Source organism: Marmota marmota, unplaced genomic scaffold (genome assembly GCF_001458135.2).
Source record: "Marmota marmota marmota unplaced genomic scaffold, marMar, whole genome shotgun sequence".
NCBI classification, from domain to species: domain Eukaryota; kingdom Metazoa; phylum Chordata; class Mammalia; order Rodentia; family Sciuridae; genus Marmota; species Marmota marmota.
Window position 1 is genome coordinate 36,283,744 of NW_026000108.1, and position 27,217 is coordinate 36,310,960.

General features: G+C 34.2%; 1 protein-coding gene across 3 annotated transcripts in view; it reads right to left on the bottom strand.

Moving 5' to 3' along the window:
- Positions 1–27,211, bottom strand: part of Gabra2 (gamma-aminobutyric acid type A receptor subunit alpha2) — a 137,630-nt gene extending 110,419 nt beyond the window's left edge. For 2 of the 3 annotated variants that reach the window (XM_048784430.1, XM_048784428.1), the window contains exons 1-3: positions 27,090–27,211; positions 26,027–26,104; positions 23,498–23,613 (exon numbers count right to left, since the gene is read on the bottom strand). In XM_048784430.1, the coding sequence (XP_048640387.1) occupies positions 23,498–23,613; positions 26,027–26,097 (187 nt within the window). In that variant the 5' untranslated portion in view covers positions 26,098–26,104; positions 27,090–27,211. Of the gene's footprint in view, positions 1–23,497; positions 23,614–26,026; positions 26,105–26,559; positions 26,802–27,089 lie in introns of those variants that run through there. The other variant, XM_048784429.1, reaches the window with a different exon arrangement.
- Between the last annotated feature and the right edge of the window lie 6 nt (positions 27,212–27,217).

Genomic DNA, 27,217 nt, shown 5'->3' on the forward strand with positions numbered 1-27,217 from the left:
CAGTAATACATTGCAAAATAATTATAGCTATGAAGTCAACAAGGGTGTTACCAATCAGAATTGGCACCTCTCTAGAAACATTATGATCATGACCATCATTACATGCATTGGATAGTTAGGGATTCCCCACTCCCATATCTGTTCATTTGGTTCTAGTATAGAAATGTATAAACTCCTGTCCACTGCTACTATTTCCAATGCAACTGAACTAGATTTAATCTTGACCAAACCTCTCTGCATTGTCTTCTACCAATGAGTCCTTTCATCTATATGCCATGCCAGCTGTAGTGATTTCATATGATACCTTGGTTACTTGTTAGAATCTGTCCATTTGCATTCCTATCTAACCCTTTGCAACCACTCTATTTATCTCAGCCACATTAATATTCTATACATGAGGAATGATGAGCTTTTTTTAAAACAGGTCATCTACAACTATGAAACAGCTCATTTCTTTATCCATTCATTCAACCATCATAGCCACATGCCTTTTATTTACCAAATGTTGCAATCTGTGATTTTACCTTCTTTTTTAAAACAGAAAATGACAACTCAGGGCACTTAAGCATAGTGTACCTGCAGCCAAAGGCAGTATGTAGCGAATATATTAATCAAGGTATTTTCTTCTTGACCAAGTGTATAAACTCCAGACGCCAGTCTGAAATTTTCCCAGATCTGCCCAAATTACATTGTAAAATATAATGAAAACCACTCACTCCAAAGTTAAGGATCTGGTCTTAAACTAAATCCTTATGGGATCTTACAGTCTTCAACACATTCATTCCATTTATGTTCTCAAGTCTAATGAAAAACACTCCATTCAGAATTTAAAGTGATACGCTTACATTAAATCTTTCTTTTCTTTTTTTCTTTCTTTTTTTAATGTGGGGTTGGGGATCAAACCTGGGGCCTAATACATGAGAGAAAATTGTTCTACCACACTGAGCTACTCCCCAAGCCTTAACTAAATCTTCAAAGGAATTACTCTCTGAAACTTTATAGCCCACCTTCAATTGTGGGGACTCATATTCATTATTATTTTATATCACTCAAAAAAAACTTATTGCCAGCACTGCTAAAGCTATAAAATATGATTGGTAAGTACCGTATTTTTATTCACTTAGTAAAATTGTTTTTGCTAAAACAACATATCTATAATTGTCTGCTTCCAATATATTAAGTAATACTGGAAATACATTTAGTGAGCTATTTTTTAGATCTCTCTAATTTTTTTCAAAAATAATTATTTTCAACAGGGAAGGACTCCTTCATATAGTGATTTTTATTTTTATGTTATAATGCTGTATGGATAGAAACCTGAAACAATTTAAAAGCAGAGAGATATCCATTCACATTCCTGAAAGAAGAAGGAGGACAGGAAAAAGAAAACCAGAATAAAAGAGGATCCCTTGCCAGGCGCTGTAATCCCAATGGCTTCTAGAGGCTGAGGCAGGAGGATCACAAGTTCAGAGTCAGCTTCAGCAACTTAGTAAGGCCCTGAGCAACTTAGACCCTGTCTAAAAATTAAAATAAAATGTAAATGGCTAGGGATGTGGCTCAGTGGTTAAGTGCCCCCATGATCCTGGTACAAAAAAAAAAAAAAAGGATCCCCTTTCTGTCCTATTAGTGAGCTAGCAATGAAACTAAATATAAATGCCTTCTAGCCCTTTGGGAATGTGATTTATTCAAGAAATGGAAATAAGTAAATAGAAATAAAGTGCAGTTTATAAATAGATCTAGCTTTAAAAATACTTAGATGAAACCATGATAACAGAACTGCAAAAATCTACTAAGTTAAAGATTTGGGGTTATGTCTCTAAACTTTTCATAATCTGTTGTAAGCAGGGGCCATGTGATTGCTGGTCACTATTGAGAGAAATTTAATTCTCAGCAAATTTACATACAGTAAAGCAATGGTTTGCAAAAGGACAAGAGATGATAAAGTTAAGCTAACTTGTTCAATTATTAAATATTTAATGGGTTATATTTTATGTAGGGTGCTGTGTTAAGTTCTATGTGGATAAAACACTTAACTACCATGGGCAAAAAGTTAACTACCAAGGTCAAAAACTTAATTACCATGGTCAATAAATTCACAATCTACACAAGAAGCTAAGGCATGTACAACAGTAATTGTAATTCATACCTTTCCTATTTACAAAAAACAAAAGATCCTACCCCCTTGCCTAAGTAAACAACTGCTATTGTTTAGCATTATTGGGAGGTGGTAAATCCATAAGAGTTGGTACCTCATGGGAGATCTTCCAGACACTGGACTTCAGCTGGGAATGAGGGGAGGGTCATGTCTTTGAAGAGAATATTAGGACACAGGCTCAATTCTCATTCTCTCTGTTTTTTGGTTTCTTACCATGAGGTGAATGGGCTTCCTCTGAAACAAGCCCCTGCCATAATGTGCTACCTTGTCACTAGCCCAAAATCAGTGGGGTCAACTGATCATAGACAAAAACCTCCAAAAGTGAGTGAAAGATACATCTTTTCTAGCTTTAAGTTGATTTACCTCAGGTATTTATTTTAGTAATAGATAACTACCCAAACAACCTATGAGCCATCGTTGACTTTTCTCCTTCTTTCACTTCCTCCAATCTGTTATATTTCTACTACCTATAAAACATCCCAAATTGTATATTTTGCAAAACAACCAAAGAAGCCATGGATAAAATAATTAGGCTGAAGCCATACCTTAATGGTAGAATGCTTGCCTAGTATGCATGAGTCCCTGTGTTCCATCCCCTGCTCCGTAAAAATAAAATTAAAAAAAAAAAAATACATGATCAGGAGGAATAAGGAAAGAATTAATGAAGTATTTCATGAGGCCAGAAAGGAGAAAATTGGCAGGGGGAGAGTTAAGAATTAGTGGAGGTAGCTAATGGGTAAAAACTATTGAGAAAGCCAGGAGATATTTACATATGCAGAGCATATGTGAAGTCACCAAGCTGGAAAATGATTTTGTAAAAGCATGTGCAGAGAAGGGCAAGCTGAATCCCTAAGAAAGAATGAGATAACTAGGAATGAGAATTGGAACAAAAGGTGAACTGAAAGAAAAGTGGGAAGCCATCAGAGAGAACAGAGGCAGAAACATTAATAATAACTAAAAGCAAGACAAGATAATGGCCTATTTGAGAATATTTAATTAATTACAACTTATTTAACTTATTTAATTAATTACAACTTATTTAAAGAATAATTTTTCAATTAAATGCTTAAAGAAAAAAGGACTTTACTATATAGAATTCCTAATATTTAATAGTTTTGCCATTTAGCTATAAAGTTAATATTCTGAGAATGTTATAAAATATATACTAAGACACAAAACCATTAAAAACCTTAAAATAGCCTTAAAAGGCATATATTTGACATACACAAGCTTAATAAAAAGAAATTAAAGATGAATGTATCAATAATGCACTTTAAAAATTAGTCATTTTGGACTATGTAATTTTACTCAGATTAATGACAAGTTTGAATTTCAACTGACATAAAAAAAATTCTGGATATGATTCAATTCTTCCATAACAGTTTTAAAGAAAAGTGCAGTCAAGAGATGTGGTTTCAAACTCTATCACAGTAGTAATCTTGCCATATAAAAAATAAAGTGAAATTTCTCAATCTTTCGTTGAGGGTTCAGAAATGAGACAGTTTATCAGTTGAGTGTGACATCAATGTCTTCTCATTCTGTACATGACATGCTATTACCTTCATAAAATATCTGTTTCTACATAATTAAGGGGCATACAAGACCCCAGACTTGGAATTAGAGAAATCTAAACTATTTTCTGATTTATATACTTATTACTTCGTGATTCTGAGACCATTATTTAACTTCTATGAGATTCAACTTTCTCATCTGTTAAAGGACTCATACCACCTATCTTACAGTATTTTTATAAATGTTTTCATAGTATTTTTAAACATAGATGATGTCTCTAAGTTATACTATGCCTAACATAGGTCAAACACTGAAAAAATGGTAATTTTAAAAATTACCAATGAAAGTTGTGTTAGCTATCTATTACTATGTAACAAATAATTCCAAATGTAGTGGTGTAAAGCAATATCTATTTATTAGCAAATAATTCTGTAGGTGAGAAATACCTCAGAGTCTCGATGGGTTCTCTGCTCAGGGTCTTACTAGGCTGAAATCAAGTTATTGATTGGGTGTGTTCCTTTCTGAAACCCCTGGGGAAGACGCAGCTTCCAGGCTCCATCCTGTTAGCCAAACCCAGTTCCTTTCAGCTGTAGATGGAAGATCCCATCTTCCTTACTGGCTGTCAAATTTCATCTCCCAGAGGCTATCTGCATTCTTTGCCAGGTGACCTCACCCAGCAGTGGAGAATCTCACTTATGTTCAAATATTTCTGACTTCTTTGTTTCTGATCTTTTGATCCAAATTTAAAAGAACTCATGTGATATGAACAGACTACCTGGTTAAGACCTCCCTTTCTTCAAGACAACTGCCCTAAAACAAAAGCTTATGGTGAGACTCAGATAGACAATCCCAAGATCTATACAGGACATGTAAAACATGTGACAAGAACCTTTGAGGCAGGGGCATCTTAAAATTTTGTCTACTTCAGTAGTTTCGTTACCATTCTTAATAATTGTCTATTGTATAATAGTTTTAATTATTTTTTAAAATTACCTTTTCAAACTTTGGAAAATCATAAGTAATTGTGATTAGAAACCTATCCAAATTTTTCATGTTATTATATTGTTAATGTCTAGCTATATTTATACATAGGAGATCATTGTATTAATGGAATTTGCATTTCTAAAGAAAAGCTTGAAGAAGCTACATTTTCATTTACTTGCTTGCTCAGGTTTTCTCAGAAACACCTATTTTCCTGTTTGGTTCTGCACTTCACAGAGGTAATCTTTGAAAGTCAGCATTCCTCAACATGTGACAAGAAATACCAAGCAATTCACAGATTCTATAGAGAATTCTGTAACTGACTTCTACTGGCAAGGATCCCACAAAAGAAAAGTTTAATCACAGGTAACCCTAGGATCAGTGCTTACATAAAGATCACCAAACTCCAAGAACTCCCTAATGAAAATTACCACCTCATATCCAATTTTTAAAGGATCTCCCATTTAACCTATTATTTACTAAGTTGTGAAAACATCTTTATATTATGGTATATTAGTAAGAATCAAGGGGCATGTGGGAAGTTGGCCACTAATAAAGACCTACCACATGCCAGGCGCTTTGATGGGAACATTACGCACGTGATTTCATTTAAACTTTCTAAGCTTGCTATGAATGTTACCTATTTTATACCTACTGGTTTTTTTTAACTAAAAAAAAGAAACTAATGCTTAAAGAAGGAGACTAATGTTTATTAAAACTATATTTTTAAAAAGTGTATTTGAGCCAAAATATAAACCCTGATTTAGTAGTCTCTAAAGCCTCATTTCTTTCCAAAGTACACTAGTGCCTTATAAGATTAACAAGGGTTGAATAAGAACAATGAAGCAGTCAAATCAATGCATCTAGGAAAAGGCCTCTTGCATTTAATACGCCTTCATTTTTTGACTTTCATATACTTATTCTTCCTTCATGTGCCATATTTTTAATATTACTTATAATAAGTTGATTACAGTTGATATTTATATGAGTGATTACATCATTGCCTTTATTAACTCCACAAATAATCTAAGTACCAATTTATTATGTATCAAGTAATGTTAGAATTATCTCCCTATAATACATAGTCTTCTTGTATCCTCTTCATTAGCTTTCTTGAACAAAATAATAGCAAAAGCTCTGATTCACATCCAGTAAGGAAAGATCTATCAGCAGAATAAGAGACAAAGATTCTGCTTTAACTCACAATGCCTTAGTAGATTTTCTACAAACCCTTTCTGTCCCTTCATGTAAATCCAGATCTTGGACATACATCAAAGTCAAGGCTGACTAAGAAAAGCAATGATGAAAACCTCAAAGCAGGTTAGATAGGAGGGCTATACACATCTTTTTCCTCCCAGAGGTACATAGCCAGAGTCAAATGATTATACAAATATAATGAAGAGTAACTTCCAGTCTGTCTCCCAAGGCAGGAATAGCTATAATTGTTGCCATTCACTATCTCTGTTGGATTTGGTGGTTCTGAATTCCCTATTGATGAGACTCTGGATAAAGTTTATTGAAAAAGATGCATTAGGTGGAATATTCTATATCTAACACAAAATAACTGAGTGAAAAAGACAAGTAATGTGTCTTTGGTTTTCGTTTTCTTATTTGTAAAGTGGGGAATCATCAAATTCATCTACCTCAAGGGACTTACAATAACTCTTAAATCATAAGTAAAGTGACTAAATTGGACCTGGAACTCAAAAATATATTATATATAATTATTAATTTAGTGTCATTTGAATTATTTTATAATACTTAATTATATGCCTTCTGTGATACAACTGAAATATAAATGGTCCACATGCGACTAATAATTGTTGTGCACACTCTCCATATAGAAACACATTTAGGCTGATGTTACTCAGGATGTTGAAATACATGTTTGTAGTTCTGCTCTTCTTTCTATCATATTCAATCAATGGCTCTTCTAGATCTCTCATTTGGTGTTAGAATGCAGTGCTATACATCCTACAGAGAACAGAAAATATGGAACCCTTGTTCATGATCGGTTGTTCATATGGTCTGATATTCAGTAACAGTGAGGCCTATGAATAAGTCCATCTCACTCTATTAAATTCAAGCTCATTCTAGTGAGTCTAATTTTATGTGCTACTGAATTTAACATTCAGCATAGCAGTTGAACCCATCTATCAATCATCGTTTCTGAAAAGGATGACTCATCGTTAGCGATGTCAGAAGTCTAAACCATTAAAATTCAGAAATAAAAATGTTAAATGCCAGAAATGAATCTGGTAACCCAAATAAGTTGCTTTCCACAGTACAGATGTGTTTATGCATTTATATTCACATATGTATCAATTGACCAACAGTGAATTCTGGGTATTATGTGCCAGGCATTGAGGACACAGCCCCAAACTAGAAAGACACAGTTTCTGCTCTTTTCCCATTAAGTTTCACTCTCCCTGGCAATTACTGTCACAGAGATTGAGATTTTTAGGTTAACACTTCAAATACTTGCAACTGGGACTATGTCTTCACAGCCCAAATGGGAAAGCTTTTATTCCAGGGAGCTGGGGAAAAGACTTTGAAGGTATATAAAATCAACTGTGTCCAAAGAAACCATAACAATTAATTCCATAAACACTATGCACAAAAAAAACATAGCTGTAAAATTATATATCTTAAGATGAAACCTGTGTCATCAAGCAGTTCTATGATTAGCCACTATTGAAGAGGACCTACACCTGATAAATGGGTCCTTTTTGCTAAATGGGACAGTCTTTTAACTACTTGCCAAGTATTTCCATTTCTACATCTGGGTTAATGACACGGTTGCACTTCTCTGGTCCCACTGAAGTTAAACACATCTGTGCTACTTCCTTTCAACAATGGAATTTGTTCAGAAGTGAGTTTGTATCACATCTGGCAGAAGTCTTGATTAACAGTATGTATCTGGCCACACGTCTGCCCTAGTCAGCATGATCAACAATTATTTAGATGGAGGAAATTCATCTACTTGAAATGTTCAGTGAAGATGACATGAAGGAGCGTTAATCCCTACACATCCAACCAACCTCACTGAGCAATGTTGGGTCATGAGCAACATACATGAGAGAGAAATGGACCTGGATACTTGTTACTACAGCATAAGCCAGTTTACTCTGAATAATTTGCTTATTGAAACATGAAAAGGAAAGGAAAAAAGTAGGTCCTTGACCTTATCAAACTGAGAATCAGCTCCTAAGAAGAAGAGACAAAAAGAAAGCTCTTTCTGGAGGTTATTGAAAATGCTAAGCAACCTCACTGGCAAGAGACCAATATTACTACACACATTTTTTTTTCCTTTTAATTTAAAAGGATACAAGTAAAGTACTATGGCTGAAAGAAGGGAGAAAGCACCACTTTAAACCAGAAACTTAAATACAGATGATTCAAATCAAGAACATTTGAGGAAATGTAGGTCCTGGGACCAAAGAATCTTTGTTCAATTTCATTTAACAAGTTCTGCAATTGATTCCTTCATACCCTGCATGAAAAAACAAAAACAAAAATCTTTATTTAGTACTAAAGGCTATAAAATAATATTCACAGTATGTTTTGTTTGGGGAGCACAAAGTTTAGTTTTCATCTGAATTAGAATTGGTTGTCCTTTAAAAATTAAAGAACTTCCCATAAAAGTCAAGATTTCCAAAAAATATTTGAAAAATAATCGGAATATCTGGAAACTCTAGCTTCCAACACTTAGGTGTCATTAATCAGATAGAATTTAGCTCCCTTCATATAAGAAATATATCCCCAGTTCTCCAGTCTCCAAAAACTCAACTCATTTCTTTATTTGTCCTGTTTATGGGAGCACTTGAATTTGAGTCCCCTTGTTCATTCAGATTCTTTAAAGTTACAGTAAACAGAGATTATACTCTAAATTGGGGGAGAAAGAAAAAGGAAAACGATTGAAGAATCTTGAACAAAAAATTTACATAATCAAATCTAATTAAAAATTAGAAATCTTGCAACATGAAAAGAAGGATAAGGTTAGGTTTATACACTCATGTGTTTCTTTTGATCAGCACAATATATGCTGGTTAAATAATTAATTTGACTGAGGAACATGGACTAATGAGATCTCTGGCCCAATATAGACTACTATAACAAGGGGAGCTATTACCCACTTTCAATGAATTACTATCATTGGGAATTTCACCTGCAATCACCAGATCTGTTATTTTTAGAAGAAGAAACAAATCCACATTTTTGTTGGACATGTCCTGATTTTTAAACATTTTAAGTTAATTATTTATTTTAAAACAAAGGAGGCCAATAAAGCAGATTGATACCTGTGGATTAAAGGAAAGCAGGATCAGGAGACTGAGTAGGAGTAAAGAGGATTTGGAAAATTATTATTATTATTATTTTAGCTTTTCCAGCTTGACAAATATCAATAGCATGAACCATGCAAGAGAACCACAGGATAAAAAGCAGTTTCAGTTGGCACCATTATGAGTTTACGACCTAGAAGCTGCAGTTCAGAAATTCACATATGAAAAAGGATAGCTCCCTGTTTGTCTATTCAATAAATACTACAGTTACTATCTATCTCCAAGAAATATATATGATACTGAGGATACAGTACCAGACAAGACCTTTAGAAATCTTAGATTCATAAAACAGAGCTTCAAGATTATGCCCAATATAGTACTGGCTGATTTGTTTCATACAGGGACGTGAGAATGTGAGCGCGTGTGCCCTTGTGTGTATGTGAGTGGGGGTGGCAGTCATGTTAGGCTTCTAGAACATAGCGACATCTAAGTCAGAACACGAAGAAAAGAAAATATGTTCCCAGCAGAAGCAACAGCTTGTACAAAGGCCCACAGGCTAGGGAAGCCAGATGCATTAAAAAATAAAAACTGAAACGAGGTCAGTGCATCTGGACCACCACAAGCAAAACAGATGAGTAATGAGAGATGAGGCTGGGAGCGCAAACAAGGCCAGCAGCCATCCGGGCCATTCCAAGTATTCTGGACTTGATCCTGAAAGGAGTGGGTGGTCGGAAAAGGGAGCTCATCTGGGGGATAACCAGTAAATGTATATCAAAAAAACACATATGGACTAGGGTTTGAAAAATTTGAATTAGCTACACGAGCAGTTACTACTTGAGGTTCTAGGATTGTATGGAATCATTCTGGAAAAATCATTAAAGTGGAAATCAACACAAGTTAAAAGTATAGAATTTTGAGGCCCATCCACACTTAAGAGAGCAGATAAGGAAAAACTGCAAAATGAAAACTAAAGGGAGGAGTGGGGGAGAAGAGGAAAAAAGAGTGAGTTTCAAGAGGTAGCAGATTTAGGATGCCAAACAGAGCAGGGGGGTAAAGGGAGGGAGTAGGGGGCTGGATGGTATCCACACCACACACACAGTGCAGAGCAAGGTTCAGAAATAGTGATGAATGTCATTTGGGACATTTGTTAATACCTCAATTGTACAAATCAATTTATCATTAAACCTGACTCTGCTTTAAGAGAAGCTGTTAACTGGAATTTTCATGCAATGGAAGAGTTCAGTTTTATACAAGCTCCTAATTGTTAGGTGTCAGAAAACCAAGGCAGCCTTTGTATGCTTCAAGGCTGGACACATTTCAGGACTCAGAAGCCTTATTCTGCATGCTTAGATTCAGCCACATACTGTCTTTCTCTGCAATGAAGAAAAATACTGGTTTTAGACTTCTGTTCCAAGAACCTTATTTTCTACTTTATTTGCCTTGAAACAAGCCACAGAAAGATGGAAGAAATTTGTAATGAAAGAATCATTGCAGGTCACTGGCTACAGTTCTCTCATCTTCATGTTTTAGAAACTGAGGCACAAAAATAATAATTAGTTTCTCAATGGTAACAAAGCTATAATTTTTAAAGAGTTTTTCATGTATAAACAAGTGGGTTTTTTAAAAATTCTTATTTATTGTGTTTCCATGACAATTTCCTCTGATAAAATGAAACTCCCATTTTCCTCTTAGCAAATATTTAAAATAAAAATGCCATTAGTTTCTTTGGCAATTTAGGATACTCTATGTTTCAATAAGTTAATTTTTATCAGACATTCTAATATAAACCTTACATGGTATCATTTTGAAAACAACATTTTTATCTCCCCAAAAGGAAAATTTAAACATCCTAAAAGGAACATAAGAGAAAGTTCTACTATTATTCTGCCCCCAAGATTTCACGTGTGGTAAAATCTTATTTACCATAATATTATATTGACATTTACATAATGTTGTAAATTAACTCATGATCAAACTATGTGGGCATATTTAGTTCACAATCTTAATGTCAGGTTTTTCCCCAATAACTGGTTAACTACAATATCCAACATATTTTTGTCACAGCAAATACTACCACAACATTATCACAGATTAATTTTATTTTTTAATATACAGATAGATATAGAATGTGATATAACCATGGGTTCTCATGACTAGATAGAGAACTTATCTTTAATATTACATAGTCAATCCACTGAAATTAACTGTTGATCTAGTAGTTACCATCAATTTTATAAAAGCCTATCATAATGAATAAATATGTCTATGATAATACTCAGCCAAAAATAAGGTTTATCACCACCAGACTCTAGAAATAAAAATTGTGAATTCTTCATTATCAGAAAATACATATATATATATATAAAGGTATATATATTTATAAAGAATATGATGCAGAGAAGATGGAAGGACCTTGAAGTGCTTAATATTAAGCACTTCAAGGTCCTCCCATCTTCTCTGCATCATATTCTTTATAAATAAAAGAAACATGTAGACCTGGTGACATCCCTTCTTTTTCTTCCCACCTCACCATAGAGAGGACAGCTGTAGCTAAAGTAGTAATCTTGGGATCAAGAGGCGACAAGCATAAGGACAAAGTAAACATTAAAGAGGAGGGTGGAAAAATGAAGAATCTGTGTCCCTCATGCCATCATTTAAGAACTCAGTGCTGGAAGCTACCTCCCACCAGACTTCCTGTTTATGGGAAAAAAACCTGAACCTCAACAAAGTCACTGTAGTTGGATTTTTTTCTGTTACTTTTAGCAAAAAACATTCCTGCTTGATAAAGGCCACCTTGATATTCTTCTTTTGGCTGTATTTAGTTATTTGATTCCAATGTCGGAGGGCAAAGTTTCTTTTGTTTCCAATTGGCATTATACTTGCAGTATAAAAAAACAACTCCTCAGAGCTAGTCCTCTTCATATGTCTTCAGACAGAAGTATGTAAGTGTCACATCATCATGTCTAAGCGGGTGGGGAAAATGACAGAAATGACAGACCACAAAACAGTTCCCTCAAGGGAACGGTTTTGATGAAGAGACATCTGCTTTCCGCCCCACTAACTTTCACATCCACTCACTTAAACACGCACCTGCCCACCTTTCCTTATCTGTTGATAGATTTCTGTTTAACATCTAGGCTGTTCCAAGGCCGTGACAACAAAGGCTGAAATTGCAGCTGCTCCCTGCAACTGGTGGCAGTCAGATGTCTGAAAGGGTGATGCCTGCAGTAGAAGCAATCACCAAAAATGACAGACAAAATTGGGAGTGGTAGCAGCTAAAGGAGAAGGACAAAGACAAGCAGCATCCGTTTAATAAGCACCTAGACGTAACTGTCTCCATCCTGAGTCAGCAGCTGGATCCCCTGGGATTCATCACGCCTGTATTTCAGAGAGTAGCGTAAACCCTAAGAGACCCTCCCTGCTAAAACTATGAGTCAGCCCTTCAGTTCAGTGGCAGCCAAAAATACCTCCAAGAGCCCTTCAGATTATCTGGAAAGCTGGAAAGAATGACAGTTAAAAGGAATTCTTCTGCAACAGCAAAATTCTCCTTATTGCTATGTCGGCCTCATTATCTCCTCTTAAGAATCCAGATACTGTTTATTCTGATGCATAAATAGATGAAAGGTTCCCTGTTTACTGGACACGTTTTCCAGTAAAAAATGTCAACAATTTTTGATTTAATCTATTTAAATGGTGACACATTTTAATATATGCATTACTAATAATATGGTTCCTTATACACATTTCTGGTTAGTTATCATTGATTTCCCAATTCTGTAAAATTGTTACTAAGCCAAAAGCTACTCAAAATAATAAAAGGACACTCAGTTTTAAGCTTTTGTTATGAAGGTGCTTTACGGTTCTCTTAGTAAAGCTCCAATGACCTCTTCATTAAAAGTGATTCCACATTGTTTACCCCCATTTTTCATAATATCTTCATCATGTAAGCCCACCCTACTTAGTCTCTCAATTTTCTGAAGTTTCTCTTACTTTATCATCTATTAGACAATGCTTTTGCTATTCTTTCAAGCACAACCATCAGCTTCACATTTGTTGCTCTGACGATTACCTTTATATGCCCTAGATAACTAATTAAATCTATCCTCCCATATTTCCCTCTACTCAGCCTAAATACCAGTTTTCCAGTTCCATTTTCTTTTAATTAAGACTTCCTCTCTTGACATGAAAATTTTAATCTTCCTTCTAAACCTGGCTGACATTTAGTCCACTCCTTCATTTCTTGAGAATTTGAAGTGTTTCTCTTATATAATCATAGCAACAACAATGAACTTGTTCCATTTACCACAACTCTCTGACTATGACTTGTTAATTCTGTTGTAACAACTTCTAAAATGTTTATATAGTTAAACAATTTGGATTCTCCCACCCCACAAAATTTGAGTTGGAACTTGGCATCATCAGCTTCAATCTCTAAAATCTTCTAATGAGTAATTAAGATTAAACAGAAAACTTTCATCTCTTTCTAAAACTTTCGCAGTAGCGTCTTCTTCCTCCTACAAACTATTCCAATTCAAGTCTAAGGTTCTTTTCTACCCTGGCAAGGATTTAACACACAATATTCTAAAAGCACCTGATTCTTTTACCACATTAATGGAAGCCAAGTACCTCCCTGATACTTACTGAACTACTCTAAGTATCACTATAAAATACAACCTAGATAATGGAATTTTAAATGAGATTAGGAAACACTGGTAATTTTAATCCATTTTTCAACCTTCCTTAACTTTATGATCTAACTCTACTACTCTTATTATAGAGGAAACCCAATCAGACTACTCATTATACCACATCCCTAAAATAGTCACAATAGTTACTAGACTTTACAACTATCTTCACAAAAAGTTGAAAAGAGCAATTTTCTTATTTTTGACATATTGTTCTATGGATATTATATGCATACTAAATATCAAAAGCAGGAAAACTTTACCTTTCTTGTTATGCTTTAAATCAAATTAGTAATATCCTAACTAAACATATCCTCTACAAATTCCGAAATGTTTCTATATAGAAAGAAGGCCATCATACCTGTTCCTGGAACATTTTGCACTTATTCCATTAAAAAGTTACTGACATCCTAAATGTTAATAAAGATATTTCTAAAAAGAATGCTCCTATAAAAGAGTACCAATTTTAAAAATTTTGTGTGAAACCATGTTTTAAATGCTGAAATAAATAAGAAGGAATGTAAAACTAAAATAAATGTAACTCATATCTAAATTAATATGGAAATTAACTCATTTTTCTATATGCTAGTTATCTGAATATAAAAACAAAACATTCAAAGATATGAAAATTACTACCTAATTGTAGTTTCTTTAAATGAAAAATCCAATGGAGAATTGGAGTGGATCTGTATCTTTTGTTATGCAGATATCTTCAATTTAATGGGCTTCTATATGAAATATTTTGATATGTAAATATCAATTTTTTATCATATCTTATTTGTAATGATTAGACCTATACCTCAAAAAATGAGGGAAAGTCAAGTTAGAAACAAGTTTTCAGAATTTTGTACTAAGTCAAATCATTATTGAAGAAAGTAAATTTAGTGCTCACTATAGTATTCCTTGTAAATGCACTAAATTTTGCAATGAATATGTGGTTTATTTTTATTTACCTGTAGATTAAACCACAGTAAGATAAGACAGAATATATTTTTTTCCCTAAGAAGATAACAGAAGCATCAAGAAGTTTCAACTGGAGTTAACGCTTGCCTTAGCACCTCTGAGAATGCCATCTTAACATGAACACACTCAACACCAGCTGTGGACACAGACAGTCGTGAGCTCTGGGTATCACACTCTTCTGCTGATATCATAATTCACAGCCTTCCAGCAAATGTACCAGAAATCACTCTTCTCTTTCTGAAAGAAAGCTTTTGGTTCAATGAAGAAAACATACAGTGATTATACAGTATTCCTAATTAAGAAGGGAAAGAATAAATCAATGTCTAGGACACGTAAAAGGCAAAAACAGCCAAAATATAGTGTGATTTGAATTTATGCAAAGACTGAATCTTTTTCATCATAGTATTCACAGCACCTAAAATAGTACCCAGCAACTTCAGCCCTCAGTAAGAAACATTTGAATGCCTGAACTGTACTTATAGCTACAGAACTTGACTAACTCTGGTACAAGCAAAAGAGATTGCTTACATCTCTAGATTTCAATAGCATGTTCTTTTCATGGAATATGTGTGATAATCAAACCTGTTTGATAATGCACATGTGTTATCTGCTTTCCAAAAGACTTATTTCTATTTGTCTGGGAGAAAAACATTGTACCTCATACATCTTTATATCCTGCAGAGTGCCTGGCACATCACATACCTTCAATCCACAAGGGTTAAGGAATGCAATGCTAGAATAATTTCATTTGACTCTTTTCATGTTAACACATTGAACAGTAATGACTTACTGACTGACCAAGCTGTTCCTTTGGCCATCCTTCTCTACCAATGGAGATTTCTACAATATGAGCTGTAGCAATCAAAAAATAACACTAAAACAAATGGATTGTTCATGCCTATGGTTCACTCTATCACTGTGTATTAAAGGATCAGGGGCAGAAAACTTTCACTGCACGTGAGTTAAAGTGCTAGAAGGAAAAAATCGAGTTAGTGAAGCATGCTAGTGCCAAAATATGAATAAAGAGACAAAATATGAATCCCTAAAAATTATGACAGAGGGCAACATCTTTCTAGCATTTGAAAGGACAGACTGCTGTTAATAATGTATATATTACATATAATATATATACATACATATATGTATGTATGTATGTGTGTGTGTGTGTGTGTGTGTGTATATATATATATATATATATATATATATATAGAGAGAGAGAGAGAGAGAGAGAGAGAGAGAGACGAGAGAGAGAGAGAAAGAGAAAGTCCTAGCATTGGCATTGGCTCATTAAGACATGGGGGTATTTTCTGGTTCATGTGCTTCAATGACATCACTGCCAATTTTGCCTGAGAGTGACCATATGGGGAGAGAGTGCCACTATTTAATCCAACCTATGCCAGTGCTGTCATACATTCCATCTGCCTTTCCTGTAGAATCATCACAGACTATGTATCTATTTAAAACAACAAATGGGACAAGTTCTGCAAAGCCACTTCACTATAGCCATTTTGAAAGAAGTATAGGTACCATTCTGCAGCAGAGAGTGGGTAAAGCAATGGACAGTGTTAGTGAAGGTGTGAAAAATGCTAAAGGCTTGCTAGTTATGCATTTAAGTAAAAAAAATCCCAAAAGCTATACATTATTACATTTCTGCTTTAACCTGGCATGCACTAAGAGGAAGCCCATCAGTGTATTATTTCCATGCCAGATAGAAGTAGGAGAGCCCTGGACAAAATTGAAAGAACTGACTATGAAAAGCCATGTCTACAATGTACAGTGACATGCCACTTCAGGCAGCCAGTGGCTTTGGCTTTCTGTATGTCCTTCCTCCCACAAAATAACGTTAAATAAATAAGAGATGACAAATGACTTGATATCAGTCATGTACTCTTTGATTGAAAGCTATTTACACACCTGTGTGAAATCTTTCCAATTGTTTCCATTTTCGTACTCATTGAAATCTCAAGTGACATGCTCTTTCTGATCTTTTAGGCAGACTCAAGTGGATAAATCTAGTGCAGAGCATGGGAAAGGGTCTGAATATTATATTGATGATGATGATGATGATGGTACCAGGGATTGAACCCAGGGGTGTTTAATCACTGAGTCACATTTTCAGCCCTTTTTTGTATTTTATTTAGAGACAGGGTCTCACTAAGCTGCTTAGAGCCTCTTGTTAAGTTGCTGAGACTGGCTTTGAACTTGAGCTCATCCTGCCTCAGCCTCACCAGCCTCTGGGATTACAGGCATGCACTATTGGGTCCAGCTCTGAAATATTCTTATGCCTGCCCTGTAGGTTATCCTGATGCAGCCTTTCTTGGAGACCCCAGGAGTCTGAGTCAGATGGGAAAGGAGACTAGAGTCTCAGCTGCCTGATGCCTCTGCAGGAGGATCAGCCCCCACTGCAGCTGCCAGGATGAGCAAAATGCCAAACATCACAGCTTTTCAAAGATGCCGTGACCTCAACATCTGGAGCTTACCCTGCCTCCATCTGAGACTAGAGCTGCTTAATACCTCAGCTTAGCTCAGTCACTCCCTTTCTAGACATATTGCAAACACCTTTCCTCTATTTTCCCCTCACCTCCTCAACTCTACATACTGAGAATTCAAACCATTTCCAGCATGTTCTCTCCTGCTTGATACCTCTAACACCACCCCCCACCGTAAAGGTATTTATAATACTACCCTCCATGGTTGCAAGAGCCAGAGATTCTGCCAATCAAGTACCTGGCACAACCTAGGTAAATAGGTGGGCATGTTTCAATTTCATGTCCCTAAAATCAACATCAATGTCATATAGTGAGCTTTTATTGTTTGAATATAACTTTGTTTTAATAGGCAAACTAATTTTCATGAATTGATGACTACTAGTTGTCAAACATTTTGAGAATAATTATGAAGGACAATGAATATGTCTTTTTGGGGGGAGTGATTTTATTTTCAGAGATTCTTACAAAATTGTGTCTACAAAATGAGACTGAATGAATAGTAAACACATAAGCATCTCCTTTCTTTAAGACTGCATCACATGCTCCAAATTTATCAATTTTAGAAGTCACAGCTCTTAAGAATTAAAGGTGACACTGGGTTCTGTTTTTGTTGCATTTTTAGTAAAAATAACCAAAGAAGCAGCAATATCTGTAATATCTACTTGTATTGAGTTCCTGTTCTGATTGCCAGACACTGTAAAAGAACTTACACATAAAACTTAAAATAAACCCCCTGAAACCAACAAGTAACACAGTATTACTTCCACTTTACAAACAAACCAAAAAGAGAGGCTGATTAATATATTAAATGATATGCAGCTAATATATTATGACCACAGAACTCAAAATCTAAAGTGGACATTGATCTTACCATTACTTTATAAAAGAATATAATGAATATTCTTGAGTTCAGATTCATTTTTAAGTTCTGGGAAAGATCAGATTTTTTGTATTAATTTTGGCCAAGTGAATGTATATTTTATTTTTATAAATTTAAGATTAATTAAATTCATAGAAACATGTTATCATACATTTCTTTACAGCTTGAGGATAAATATCCAAGAACATAGTTAGAAACTGACCCTCAGACTATGATCTGACCCTTTGTTTTCAAGGGATTAAGGCATAAAGCTTCTTTAATATTTCTGAGTAAAAAATAAGAACACTGCAGGAAAAATTATTTCTAGGTAACCTCCTGAAAACAGCTTTTCAATGTAGTTAAGCATGGTACTCAATCTAGATTTTCCAGACTGAATCTATTATTTAAATACCAAGCCTTGTCATTTCTAATAGTTATCACTGTTGGACATTGTGGATTTTAGCTGTCACAAATATATGAGGCCTGTCTACACATTTTATTTTTCCATTGACCCCTTAACATTGATCCAAAAAATAAATGTTGCTCCTTTTATTCTGTTAAAATCCCCCAAGTGGTTAGCTCTAATGTGTAACATGAAGACCAAAGGAAAACTTGATTCATTTATTACTTCTAGCTAATCTGAATGTAAGGTTTTGGCAGATAAGATTCTGAGGCAATCCCATCTCAGGTTTCCAATTTCATATAGAAGTAAATCTTCTGAATGCATAAGTCCTACCAATTTTTCTTGGTGTGTTTTTAAAAAATTCTACCTCTAAGATAATACTACCTCTTAGAAGTTCTTAGGAACTTTCTCCTATGCTATTCCTAATAATATTACTACTGATCAATTTTATGTATCATTATGCTTTTTCAAAAATTTTGAATTACTTGATCCATGCAATATCTCTGTTAAGATATAAATAGCCTAAGTACAACCCATTCTCCCATTTCACAGATGCATAAAAGAAGCCACAGATGGGACAAATGAATTGCCCCAAATAACACATTTAGCTTACGGCAAACTCAAAACTAATTCAAGTGAGGAGTTTGAGTGACTGGTAGAATAATTGTTCCAATTCACCAAAAAGTCAACCTAAATTATGCTGATGTTAGTAGCAAAGGCCAATGTGGTAATTAAATCTTAATTGTTACACTGATTTTAAAGATAATATAAGTTCTCTAGCTGATTCTTTTCATGATGGTATCCTAAAATATTAATTATCAATTAAATTATAATTCACTTAAGGGACATTTAATTGCCTGATAAATACGAAGCACTTTTCTGGATGCTTAGGATAGATTTATCAATAAAGCAAGCAATAAAACAGGAAAAAAAAATCCTTGACTTCATAGATACTACATTTATCTCAGAGAAAAATAAGTAAATGACATAGTGATGTTAAATAACAAATATTATATATTAAAAGGTAAATGGTTAAGGGAAAAGAAAAAAAATGCATCAGAGTAAAAGGGATAAGGCAGTGGGCAGACTTTTGTGTGTGTTAGGTTGGTCATGGTGGACATCCTTGAAAAGGGGAGATAACAGTGGACGTCCCACAGAAGTAGAAATGGCCAGAGAAAAGCTCCAGAGAGCATCCTGGTTTGTTTAAAGAGCAGGAAGGAAAGCCAGTGTGACTGAAGCAGTGTTAGCAAGCCTAAAGTTGTATGAGATAAGGTTAAAAAAAATGGCAGAAAGATCATGTTGGGCCTTGGAGGCTACCAAAGAAATCATCTCCAAATGAATATAGCTGCATTACAGGATTTTGAGCAGACAAGTGGTGTGATCTGACTTAAATTTTTAAAAGGAATTATTATGAATCATTAAATACCTCAAACTTTTATAACCTAATATATTATATAACCTTTGTCATATATCTGAATCCCAATATACTCTCCTCCTCTCAGAATAAAATATTATTATTCCTATCTTCCCAAAGAAAATATCAAGTCTCAGAATGTCTAAGTAACTTCTCTAGGGTAAGATCCAGTAAGTAAGTAATGGAGTCAGGTGAAAAGAACAATTTTTCTAACTTATAATTAAAAACTCCTCCCTCTTTTCTAAGTACTGGTAAATTAAAATAACAAATGAGATTAGTCATCTAGATTATCCATCAACAGAGATATTCATTTCAATATATTAAAAATGTACAGAACTTAAAACCATTTTCCCTTGTTGTAAATTTCTGAAATAAAATGATAAAGGTGATTTCCCTGAACATTAAGCTTAAGAATGTTGGATGCAAAAAAAAGTGCTCATGTTAATTTAAGTTTGCAACAATACGTATGAAAATAATTTCAAAGCCTATTAGATGTCACTTATTGACTATTAGATGCCAGTTATTGTGCTAAATTCTTTACATATGTCATCATGTTTAACATTATCCAAAGAATGGTAATTCAAATAACAAAAAGTGCATCCAGAGAGTTCAAGTTACACAACTTAAAGTTGATACTACTGCTGGGGTTTTACCTAAGTCTCCATAGGATAAAGTTAGTTTCTCTCACTAAGCTATACTGTCATATGTTATTCAACATATCACCACAACATTTTTAACTAGAAGGTCAGCAAAATATGAGTAGTCCCATTTTCCAGATGATTAACTGATTATATAAAAGTTAATCAAGCAATCAACATTTATTTTATAGTTACAATATGCAAATCAATATTTAGTTGCTGAAATCACAGAGAATTTATGATACAATATATTGCCTCAATGAGCTTACAATCTTATTATGGTGTCAAGAGACATATAAAGATGTAATAAATAATTCAAGATAACATAGAATAAGTCCCCAATGAGATATAGAGCCAAAAACTGCTAAAGAAATTCAACAGAGAGAAAATTGAATCTGGATGCTACAATTCAGTAAAGAAAGATCTTTATCAAAGAGGACTGGTGTTAAGATGATTTTTCCAGGAAAAGGTAGGTATTAGATAAAAGCCGAGAGGAGTAGGAATATCACTCCACTAAAGGTCAAAGAACAGATGGGAATGAATTATCAAGAGAAAATGAATAGAAGAGATGAAAGAGCAAGTTGGATGGGAGGTGAGATAAAGTGGTAAAGGAAGTCAGAGAAGTAGATTCTGGAAAGCCTTGATAAATTAGAAATTTAAATTATGAGGGGAAGAGTCGGTATTTGTTGAAATGTTAGTAGGGACCTATGCTTTGTATACACTTAGTGTTTGTGTAATCCTCCTGACAACCTTACAAGGTAAAAAGGTGGATAAAACAAAAGGCATTTTAAATAAAAGGAAACAGCCCCTATCTTGCCAAGGCACAGGGTTGTGTGTGTGGAAGGAGGAGAGCTCCAGTCTACATCTATCTGGCCTCCAGTGCCTATGCTGCTTCCACTATACCAAACTACCAACTACCAAAGGCAATGCAAAGCCATCAAAGAATTTGATCAAGAGAAGAGAGTCTCATATGGAAAGCAGCATAAAACTAAAAGAAGACTAATAAGACTCTGATATTTTATCATATGTTCAATATCAGAAGATTGATAAGGCAAGAAAAACCACTTAGTTTATTGCATTGGTCAAAATAACAAAGCAATCAGAATCTATACTTGAGTCAAACAATGGAAATATAGAAATTTAAGAGATAATAAAAAACAAAGAAAGAGATCATTGGAAATATTCAAATCGAGGTAATTTTTGCTACCCAGCCACATAATAATAGGGAAAATATTTCCCCTAAAAATATGTAGAGACAAAGTCCAAAGTCTACCTTGAATACCTTAATATTTTTGACAGCATATGATTTATTTAAAAATAATAAATTCTATGCCTTAGAAAAAAAATCTGCATTAGTGCAATATATATCTGAAACCACATCATGAATCATGACAGGCTTGTGCTAGAATTACTTCTATTATATGAGTTTGGCAATAGCCTATTGCCACATATCCTAAGATAGATGGCAAGCCCTTATAGTCATGCTTATTAGATATATTAATTACTAAGGTAACATTATTTTAATTTTTCTTAAATATATATGAACTTAGATATATTAATTACTAAGGTAACATTATTTTAATTTTTCTTAAATATATATGAACTTATTGAATTCTCCCTTAAGGAAATAATGTGTCATATTTGAGAACATTATTCCTCCCTATTACTTCTCTTAAAATGAGATATCATTCAGGGATTCAAGTGAAAAAAACTAATATTGACTGAATACCACAATATTTATCAAGGAGTTGGGTCTCCTGTGACTTTTTCTTACCCCTGAGCAATCCAAAAAATACAATTTCCAAAGGTATATGTCAAATACCCACCAATGTAGCATACGTAAAATATGCACATACATTTTTCAAAAGATTATTCACATAAATATTCAGGTATTTAGTCAACAAGTTTTGTTGGGATACTGGGAATTAAATCCAGAGTGCTTTATTGCTGAGCTACATCCTCAGCCCTTTGTAAATTATTATTATTATTATATTTTTACATTAAGATAGGATTTCACTAAGTTGCGGAGGCGGGCCTGAAATTTACAAATCTCCTGCTCAGGCTCCCAAATAACTTTGATTATAGGTCCCCAGACAACAGAAATCTCTTAAAGTAACTTAATATCAGAAAGTTGCCAAACCTGACAATAACCAGATTAGCTGAGTAAATCTTTGATTAATATCAATTCTTCGATCAATTTGTCTTGATTTTTAATTAATGTCTTAGTAATTATGGATACATAAGTGTATTTATCACATGTAGGTATGATTACGTATATCACATATATCATATATGCATGTATATATATGTGTGTATACGTGTGTGTGTATATCATATTATAATTAATCAGGAATGGAATGTTTTGACTCAAGAACACTTTTAGGAATTATAAACCTACCCTATTTTACCTAATTCTTTAGCAACACCTAGCAATGCTGAAAGATAATTAAAATTTTACGTATTAGCCAAGCCTAATTTCCTTTAAATTCATGGATTAAAAAAAATATTCATTTCATGAGTTGAAAATTAATGCTTAAGTTTGAAATCAAACTGTGCCACAACCAAATAATTCAGGCTTATAACCAATTTATAGCTAAGATGTCTGAAAGTTTGAAGGTAAACCCATGCAATATTTGCATGTAAAAACTCATTTTAGGGTCCTAAAAAGTGTATTTACTGAGATAGAATCCAGATTATTTTATTTCTTTATGTTTCTTATTTTTGCATAACTTCCCTGGTATGAGACAGGCAACTATGAAATATGCTGAAAGTAACCAAAAATATTACACTGGAATATCAGCTCAGTAATGGCAGACTCTAACATACTCTAAGATTCAAACATTAAGCTATTAGAAATAAATTAATTTGAAAAGTATTCATGTAGAAAGTCTGGGCTTCATATGATTTTTGGCATTCTATAAAAAATATGCTAAATACATAATGTAGGTAGAAAAAAATCACAGATAATGTTTAGTTCATATAAATACTTTCTATTACCTATGATTTTAATACACAGCAATGCAGTCAAATATAAAATATATTAAAATAGGAAATATTATCCTTACCTTTTAAAGGCATTATTTTGTGAGAGTTTTAAAAAGAAAAATATTTTTACCTCCCAGTCCTGGTCTAAGCCGATTATCGTAACCATCCAGAAGTCTGTCTAGAATTCTTGTAAAGATGGTAATGTTATTTTTAGCCTCATCTTCTTGGATGTTAGCCAGCACCAACCTAAACAGATAATTTTACAAGCTGATATATACACATATGTGTGTTTTGCAAGTGCCACCATTCTCTTATTTCTTGATTTGATTTTAAGGCTCCCTAAACTATAAGTGCCACTCATTTTTCTCCTTTTTTTTCACCTTTGTAAATACCAGTATGTCTATAGGGAAGGTGAACATGCTGTTAAAAATGGATACTACATTGTAGCTTGTCAGAAGTTTGATGATAAAACTATTTGAGATTTCTACCACTTAGCATTTTAAATGTTATTCTTACTATTTCCCTAGAATTATAATGTGATAATAGATTATCATTTGCAGACACTATTAGTAATTTATTTCACAGTCACAATAATAATAATCAATGAAGCTCCTGCTATAACTCTTCACTGTTTTGAATATTAATTTGAAAACAAATTGCCTGATTCAAGATACAAAATGTTTCCATCTTTCTCAAAAATATATTTTTCTTTTTATATCTTTTGCTCTTTTAAACCAAGATTGCTTCCTTACTTTGGGTATACCTCCACCCAATGGCCAACTGCAATATAGACATCAGGGAAACTCCTCTGGCTGTGTGCCAGGCTTCACTGTAGCCAGAAGGTGGAGGTGGGCTCTGGAGGCATCAGCAACACACACAGCTGCAGAGACCTGGAGGGCTAGTCCCTCCTGACTGGTCTCAGAAGAGGACTAAGGGACCACATAAAGATTAAAATGCCCAGTTACCTTTTTATGGTGATAAATTTGTAGGAAGAACAAATGATCTTAAAATATCACGAGAAAGGGTTTAGAAACGGTGATTTTCTCCATTATTTGTCCATCATAAAGCCAAAGACCTGATTTTGTGACATCCAGCAATTTGGTGAAGAAGGAACTGAATGTATAAAACAGAATGTCCCTTTTCATTGCCTTTTTTTTTTTTTTTACTTAGAATGATTCAGAGATTTAAATTACTGGCCCCAAAAAAGAATCATTTATATAATAGAATAAAATACTAGCATGAACATTTCTGGTCAAATATAGAACAGAAAACTAGTAGAGAGAATTTTAGTTAACCACTGAGGCTTTGCAATCATTATTAATTGAGGATAGAGTGTTCATGCCTTAAAAATCAAAGACAATAGATAAATTACCTTCTGATCAAGGTGTATTGTGTAAAATACCATTCAGAGAATGCATTTATATTTAAATGAATACAGAGCTAGTAGGTAAGAATACTCTTAACACATCAAATAATCATAACTAAATTCTAGTAATTATTGCTTTAAGAGTAAATATTTTAAAACTAACATGAAAATAACATTTTACAAATTATGTAAGTAAGTTAGTTCATACATTCTAGCCTCAAAAGTTTCTATGTTGCCTACTTACGCTTATTTTAAAACTAATCCCCAAAATAGTCATCAAGTTTCACCTAGAGATTTTCATTCAAAAGTGTTTTAGTCACATTTCATATTTTCTTTCTAAAGTCAATACTCAGATGTTAAACTAGTAGATATTTTCAAATTACATTGTCTTTATCAGTATATATTTTCTTCAAATCTGGAAAATATTTCCACACTTTGACCATTTGGGGGGATGGATATGAAACTTAAAGGGAATTAAATGATACCTTTTTTTTTTTTTTTAAAGCATGGTTACAGGATCATTCTCAGGAAACCTGTATTTTAATTCTTCTGGTATTTGGTATGTCATATCCTATGATTATAAAAAAAATCAGAAAAGACTAAAACTAAGATGAAGTTTTTGAAAGCAATAAAAATCAATTTCATGTTTGTTGAGCATAGGCAAACTAAAATTAGTTACACATTTGATATAAGTACTCCTTTTGACAGTAACCATTTGAGTAATAAAAGATCTCTAAATTAATAATTTGCAAAGTTGATTAATAAATCAAGCTTTTTGTTTTATTGTTTGTGATTGTGGAGTTGTATACTACCTCCACCTAGAGGTTTAAGACTCACACATCATTTGGGTTTTCTATGTTGACTAACAGAACCAAGACCATCTTCAAAACAGGAAAGAAAACATTAAGTTACAACTCAAATAATTTAACTGGTACTTTGCTGTCTGGCTTGAAGGAAAACTTGGCTTTTTTTTTTTTACTGAATTTTGTTATTTAAGTGTCTATAATTTAATCATTTTAATTCCTTGTATGAATATGCCATTAAAAGGATATTTTTCAGTGAATTATTTGTATAAAAACGTTTCTTTTCAGTTTTACATTTGATTGCTAAAAACAAGAATCACCAAACTTTTCATACTTTCTGCCACTTTATAGTTAACTTACTGGTACAGTCCCTTTTCATGAGACATAATTGTTCAAAACACCCTGATTTTCACAAGTCACAGCTGCACTGATGGCATTCAAAAACACACCTTTACCCTGAATTAAAAGTTAAACACAGGAAATATCTCACCTGGCTGGATCCCACACCAAGAAAACAAGTAGCAGGGACTGCATGTTGGAGATATCCAATTTCGCCTTCATCACCTCTCTTTGCCAAGCAATGGAAAATAAAAACAAAATACACTTAAAATTGCCTTCAGTCCCATCACCCAAGTTACCCCAAACAGTGTCATTTCATTTGGGAATTGGAGTTAATGCTATGAAAATTATTCTGTGAACTGAGTACAGGGGGAGGAGAATTTTCTTTTTTCTTCTTTCTTTTCTTTTTTTGGATAGCAAGATGACCAAGTAATCAAATCAGTGTTTGCTCTGCCAGGGGGAACTTCCCCAACCCCATCCCCAGCAAATACTGTTTTATCATTGTTTTATGCACACATGAAATAATAACGCCAGGACTCTAAACTGACAGATGAGCTGGAGAAGGGAATAGGTTAGAGGGGAGAGTGGGGAAAAAAGGATAGATGAATACTTCATGCCACAACCCCTTTAATCAAGACCACCCTCCACAACCACAGCGGGAAAAGCAAGGGGCAACCAGCTCACTTTTTCAATTATTATTCTCTTCTTTGCAATGAATTGCCGTCCTCATGTCTTCACTTCCTCCAACATACAATAAAATGATATTAAATCAAATCAAAATTTCTCTCCCTGCCCATCCATGGTTGCCCAAGACCACGTCTTGGAGGCAGCTGGTTGCAGATCAAATGCTGCGAAACGACGCGTTTGACAGCTGCTCTGGAGCAGAGGACCACAATAAGAGAAGAAGCGTGAGGCTCCCTGATCAAACACCAGGCAGGCAGGCAGCAGCTATCACAGTGTGCAAAGTTGGAGACTATAAAAAAGCTAGGCTAAGGTGCTGCCAAGCAGGCTCCAGGGTCTTATTGTAGTTGAAAATGTGTTTCTGATGATCAGTATTAAAATTATTTTTTTAAAGGTTGGAGAGAAGAGGGGCATCTGAGCCTCCTCGGTTTCCAGGGAGCATCCAAGAGTGGAGTAGGGGGAGATGAGACATGCAGGCGAGGCAAAGGCAAATGGTAAAAGGTCCCTAGCGGGGCCAACGTGTGCGACCCTACCTGAAAGAGCAAGGCGAATTCGATGTTTTCCTTCCTTTGCCCCGATCTTGAGAAGAGAGGAAACTTGAGAGAGAGAGAGAGAGAGAGAGAGAGAGAGAGAGAGAGAGAGAGAGAGAGAGAGAGAGACT